The 6,858-nt window shown below is 36.8% G+C and overlaps 1 protein-coding gene across 2 annotated transcripts in view; it reads left to right on the plus strand.

The window, feature by feature from the left end:
• CSMD3 (CUB and Sushi multiple domains 3) overlaps window positions 1-6,858 on the plus strand; it is a 1,062,125-nt gene that overhangs the window by 896,164 nt on the left and 159,103 nt on the right. For both annotated transcript variants that reach the window (XM_024739588.1, XM_024739590.1), the window contains one exon: window positions 121-245. In XM_024739588.1, coding sequence (XP_024595356.1) covers window positions 121-245 — 125 coding nt within the window. The remainder of the gene's footprint in view (window positions 1-120; window positions 246-6,858) is intronic.

Raw genomic sequence — 6,858 nt, forward strand, 5'->3', positions numbered from 1 at the left:
GTATGATTTGGTTGTGTTTGCAAGTCTAGCATCTGTCTGAGATGTTATCTCTGACCTTTTCTTCTATTTTAATTCTTTGCATTAGAATGAACTCCCTTTCTTGGCTTGCTTTACTTTCAGTGCCCTGTGGTGGAATTTTAAGTAAGCGCAAAGGGACTATTTTGTCTCCTGGATACCCTGAGCCTTATGACAACAATCTGAATTGTGTATGGAAGATGACAGTGCCAGAGGGAGCTGGCATTCAAGTAAGAATATTTAAATTTTTCTTCTTTTCATTGTATAATTGAAGTTATTTTTTTCAGAGATGACAAGGATGCACGTAATTTCTAGAATTTTAGCCAGTGCTTTTGACAGATGTGGCTGAATTTAAAAGAAAGATACTTACCATTAATTTTTTCACCTGCAAGTAGCAGAAAGCCAGTTCAAGATAGCATAAGCAGTAAGAAAAATGTGTTGCTCCACATAACATGGAAACTTTGAGTAGGATGGTTTAAGGTTGTTTACTTCAGAGGTTTAGTTGTGTAATTCCTGACCCAGGTTTTTTTCCATCTCTCTGTTCTGCTATTCTTAGCATGTTGGCTTAACTCTTGGACTTCCTTTCTCATGGTTTTGAGATGGCTGCAAAAGCTCTAGGCATAACAGGCTTCCACATCAATGGCCAATAGACAAAATGGAATCTCTCTATTTTATGTACTTTTGTAACAGTTAAGAGAACTTTTCAAGAAACCTTGTAGCAGACTTTCCCTCCTGTCCTATGGACCAAAATTACAATGGTACCCATTTTTAAGCCATACACTGGGCAATAACAAAAGATTTACTATGATTTGGCTTAAAAAAATTAAGATTAGGTACCTGGATCAGGCAAGGGGCTTAGGCTTCTCTGGTGTACACAGCTCTCATTTAATTGAACAAAACCGTTCTCTGTCAGCAAGGAAAATGAATGCTATTCTATAGACGGTAAACAGTATCTACCATATTACTTCAGTTGTGACCATTTTGTGGGGGGAGCAATTTGACCAGCTACTCTGTTTGAGAAGGAAATTATTTTTGGATAAGTTGGTAGCATTTTACTGCTGAGTCAGTATTTACCCGATGGAACACAATTATGCTTCACAAAGTATTACATAGTCTATATTTTATAAAAATAACGACTGTTTCTCCAACTGAGTCATAGGGTTTTCCTTTAGAATCTTGAGATATATATCAGTCATGGAAAAAGTAGCCAAGGCATCATTCATTAAACCTGAAATAAGATAGAAGTATAATTTTCAGTAAAAATAATAAACTTTTTGAATTTATAACTTTTCAGAAAATTCAAAAAACTTACTTAACAGGTGTCAGGTATAAAATAGGCCAATAAATCAATGAAAAAACTTGAAATGTACTTTTTCAGTGTTTTAAAAACATTAACAATCCAAAAACTGCTTATATTCTGGCTAGTTGTACTATTATTTTATGGTCAACTTGTAAAATTCGAAGATAACCAATCAACCCTATCCTATTATTGGTAGATTTAATAAAGATTTTAGGATTGTCCAGACAATCTGAAATGAGGTGATGCCTTTAAAACTTTCCTAGAACATTTACTATATCATCTGCCTATACATTTATGAAGATTACCCTAGAGCATCTATATAGTGACATCAGCTTGACCATTTCTATCTCATCTTAAAATAATAATACCCTTGGCATTTCCCCTCTAGTTCTCATCCTCTATTTCTGACGCCCTGCGATGTGGCTTCAGCATCCAACGCTCTATTTGAGTCATTCTTATAGTGATCACTGAGGACCCATGCCATTAAATCCATTGAATTGCTCATCCTTCCTATTTTGTTAGCAACATTCTATGCTACCCATTCTCCCCTCACTCTTTTTTTTTTTTTTTTTTTTTTTTTTTTTTGCGGTACGCGGACCTCTCACTGTTGTGGCCTCTCCCATTGCGGAGCACAGGCTCCGGACGCGCAGGCTCAGCGGCCATGGCTCACAGGCCCAGCTGCTCCGCGGCATTTGGGATCTTCCCGGACCGGGGCACGAACCCGTGTCACCTGCATTGGCAGGCAGACTCTCAACCACAGGGAAGCCCTCTCCCCTCACTCTTAAAACAACTTTTCCCTCCATTCTACCCAATACTCTCGGATTTTGTTTTATTTTCTTTTCTACATGTATGGCTTCTGCTTCTACATCTAGGAACATGATCTCCTCTTCTTCACTTCATCAGATATGGTGTTTGTGAGATTCTGTGGCCTTTGTCCATCTCACATTATACCATTCTCTCTGCCACCTTGTCTATTTTCACAGCTTCAAATACCATTATGTGCTGATGATGTCCAGGACCTGAATCACAGTAGATAAACAGAAAACATCGTTTTTAAATGAAGGATTGAATAAATGATGATTTCTTTTTTTTATTATTTTGACTTTTTGAATTTTATTTTATTTATTTTTTTATACAGCAGTTTCTTATTAGTCATCAATTTTATCCACATCAGTTTATACATGTCAATCCCAATGGCCCAATTCATCATGCCACCACCCGCCCCCGCCACTTTCCCCCCTGGGTGTCCATATATTTGTTCTCTACATCTGTGTCTACTTCTGCCCTGCAAACCAGTTCATCTATACCATTTCTCTAGGTTCCACATATATGCATTAATATATGATATTTGTTTTTCTCTTTCTGACTTACTTCACTCTGTATGACAGTCTCTAGATCCACCCACATTTCTACAAATAACCCAGTTTCATTCCTTTTTATGGCTGAGTAATATTCCATTGTATATATGTACCACATCTTCTTTATCCATTCATCTGTCGATGGGCATTTAGGTTGCTTCCATGACCTGCATATTGTAAATAGTGCTACAATGAACATTGGGGTGCATGTGTCTTTTTGAATTATGGTTTTCTCAGGGTATATGCCCAGTAGTGGGATTGCTGGGTCATATGGTAATTCTATTTTTAGTTTTTGAAGGAACCTCTATACTGTTCTCAATAGTGACTGTATCAATTTACATTCCCACCAACAATGCAAGAGGGTTCCCTTTTTTCCACACTGTCTCCAGCATTTGTTGTTTGTAGATTTTCTGATGATGCTCTTTCTAACTGGTGTGAAGTGATACCTCATTGTATTTTTCATTTGCATTTCTCTAATAATTAGTGATGTTGAGCAGCTTTTCATGTGCCTCTTGGCAATCTGTATGTCTTCTTTGGAGAAATGTCTATTTAGGTCTTCTGCCCATTATTGATTTGTTTGAAAATACTTTCTCCCATTCTGAGGGTTGTCTTTTCATCTTGTTTGTAGTTTACTTTGCTTTGCAAAAGCTTTTAAGTTTCCTTAGGTCCCATTTGTTTCTTTTCTTTTTGTTTTTATTTCCATTACTCTAGGAGGTGGATCAGAAAAGATCTTGCTGGGATTTATACCAAAGAGTGTTCTTCCTATGTATTCTTCTAAGAGTTTTATACTGTCCAGTCTTACATTTAGGTCTCTAATCCATTTTGAGTTTATCTTTGTGTATGGTGTTAGGGAGTGTTCTAATTTCATTGTTTTACATGTAGCTGTCCAGTTTTCCAAGCACCAGTTACATAGGTGTGTGGGTTTATCTCTGGGCTTTCTATCCTGTTCCATTGATCTATATTTCTGTTTTTGTGCCAGTACCATACTGTCTTGATTACTGTAGCTTTGTAATATAGTCTGAAGTCAGGGAGTCTGATTCCTCCAGCTCCATTTTTATCCCTCAAAACTGCTTTAGCTATTGGGGGTCTTTTGTATCTCCATACAAATTTTAAGATTTTTTGTTCTAGTTCTGTAAAAAATGCCATTAGTAGTCTGAGAGGGATTGCATTGAATCTGTAGATTGCTTTGGGTAGTATAGTCATTTTTACAATATTGATTCTTCCAATCCAAGAACATGGTATATCTCTCCAGCTGTTTGTATCATGTTTAATTTGTTTCATCAGTGTCTTATAGTTTTCTGCATACAGGTCTTTTGTCTCCCTTGGTAGGTTTATTCCTAGGTATTTTATTCTTTTTGTTTCAGTGGTAAATGGGAGTGTTTTCTTAATTTCTCTTTCAGATTTTTCATCATTAGTATATGGGAATGCAAGAGATTTCTGTGCATTAATTTTGTATCCTGAAACTTTACCAAATTCATTGATCAGCTCTAGTAGTTTGAATAAATGATGATTTCTAAACCTAAATATCTAACCCACACCTTTCACCTAAGCTGCATGCCATTAATCCAACTGCACACTGAATATTTTGAGCTAAACTTCTAACATCTCTAATTCAACCTGTTCAAAACTGTCTTCATGAGTTTTTTCTCAAAGTTGTGGATCTTCCTCATTGTGGTCTGTCTCAGAATGAACCGCTTAACCATTCAGTTGCACAAGCCAACAACCTTGATGATTTTTTTATGTCTCCAGCTGCACAAAGAACTATGTCAGGTCTGTCTTTCACAAACCTCTCAAGTAACTGTTTTCTCTATCCACACTTCTACCACTCAAGATTAGGTGGCCATCATCCCTGTCCTGGGTTCATATTCTCCTCCAATCTATTCCTCACAGGGCAAAGAGAGTAATTTTCTAAAAATAAAAATCTAATGCTATAACTATCCTGCTTTACAGTACCTCAGTTGTCCTCGCTATCCTTAACTCCTCGACACAGCTGATTACACCTTTGTGCTTTATCCTCATTTCTTGCCTCTGATTTAGTTCTTTATAGAAAACTGGCTCTCTCTCTCTTGCCTCTGGGCCTTTGTGAATATTCTTCCCTCTGCTGGCAGCACTCTCCATCATCTCTCTTTATTTGGTTTATTCTTACTTTATTTCTGTCTCAAGGTTAAAACAGTTCCTGTGGAAGAACTTCCATGAACTTGAAACCACCTTAAGTCCTCTTGCTATATGTTCTCACAGATCCCTATAATTTCCTTACTGTAACACTCGTCACGTTACTGCTTTTACTTAATTATCTATAAACTCATCAGGGCAGTAACCAAGTCTGTTCTGGCAGCTAACACAGTACGTTGCAGTCTGTGCTCAGTAAATATTTTAGAATGAACCAATGAATACCTGCAAAAGGCGTGGAGTTTTAAGCCACTTTAAGGAGTTAACATAGCATGGTGGACTAATATGACATCTGCAGATAATGTTATGTGATATATCACTGCCCTAGCCAAACACTGTTCAAAACTGGACACTTGTATCAATGACACTATAAAGTCTTTCACTGAGAAAGAGTGGCATGGACTTATATATACTACCAAATGTAAAATAGATAGCTAGTGGGAAGCAGCCACCTAGCACAGGGTGATCAGCTCGGTGCTTTGTGACCACCTAGAGGGGTGGGACACTGAGGAAGCATTGTGTTTAATGATTGTACTTTTGAAAACAAAATTTGAGTTTAGCAGAGCATTTATCAAACTTACAGAGTGTGAAGCATATTGGACTTTTAATTTAAATACTCTATATAACTACCAAGAGCTTTTTTCTAATTAACCTCTTACATGTTTGCTAATTTTAGACATGTCACTAAATCATAGAAAATTATAACACACACACACACACGCAGTATATGATACATTTAAAATTTCACTAACTTAGCCTAAAAACGACCTGGCTAGTACACCAGATTTAAAGCAGTGTTTAATTTATTTTATTCTGTTGGGCTAAACATGTGTGTGAATAAAGAATTATATGAATATTCAATAAATCATATATGAAATGAAATGGGATAACCACTGGTGGAGAGAACAGAAAAAACATTTGGAATGCTGAAAAAGTTACAAATAAGATAGGATGATTGAGCATTTTGAGGAAATAATCTCAACAAATAAAATAACTTGTTGTATTACTGTTACATGAAAAGCGTGTGGAGAGGAGTGTATTCATTTGTTTGCCTGTTTATTTTAGCAAGGTACATTGGAGGGAGAATTCCAAAGGAGCTACATTTAACAGTAACAGAGTTATCAAGCAAAGAACAATTTTTATGTGATGAATCAGTTTAAAAAATGTTATTTACTTAATTGTGTCAATTTGTAGAGTGAGATGATAATGAGTCAATATAATCATCCAAACAAAGTAAAATACAATTTGCATGTTTCTATGAGGGATACCAGGTTTTAGTTATTGGAAATTCATTACCTCATAAAGCTATCCTGTTGTCATAATGGACAACTCCATCTAATTTAAAGTTCTTCTGAATACTGAATCTGTAGCTGCTCCTTTAAGTAAAAGACTTAAGGTCTTTTACTTGACTCTCATTTGGTTTTCTGTCATTGTGGGTCCTCAGCTATTTACTTGAGTCTCCTATACCCTCTGTGTGTTTAATATGCCAAACTACATTCACAATTTGCCAAGAATCCTAGTGGCAAATTGCATTAGTTTTCTGTGACTTCTGTAACAAATCCTAAACTCAACAGCTTAAAGTAACAGAAATTTATTCTCTCATGGTACTGGAGGCCGAAAGTCCCAAATCAGTTTTACTGCCCTGAGACTGAGGTGCTGACAGGGCTGCTCTCCCACCACCGTTCACTCTCCCCTCTGCTCAGGCTCTAGGGAAGATTCCTCTCCTGGCCTCTTCCAGCTTCTGGTAGCTGCCAGCATTCCTTGGCTTCTGACCACATCACTCTAATTTCTGCTTCTGTGATCACACTGCATTCTCTTCTGTCTGTGTCAAATATTTTCTGACATCTGATAAGAACACGTGTGATTGCATGTAAAGCTCATTTAAATCATCTAGGATAGTCTCCCTATCTCAAGATATTTAGTTTATTCACATCTGAAAGACCCTTTTCCGTACAAGGCAATATTTACAGGCTCAAGAGGTCAGGATCTGATATCTTTGGGAGCCATATTCATATA

Source organism: Neophocaena asiaeorientalis, unplaced genomic scaffold (genome assembly GCF_003031525.2).
Source record: "Neophocaena asiaeorientalis asiaeorientalis breed wild unplaced genomic scaffold, Neophocaena_asiaeorientalis_V1.1 scaffold533, whole genome shotgun sequence".
NCBI lineage: Eukaryota > Metazoa > Chordata > Mammalia > Artiodactyla > Phocoenidae > Neophocaena > Neophocaena asiaeorientalis.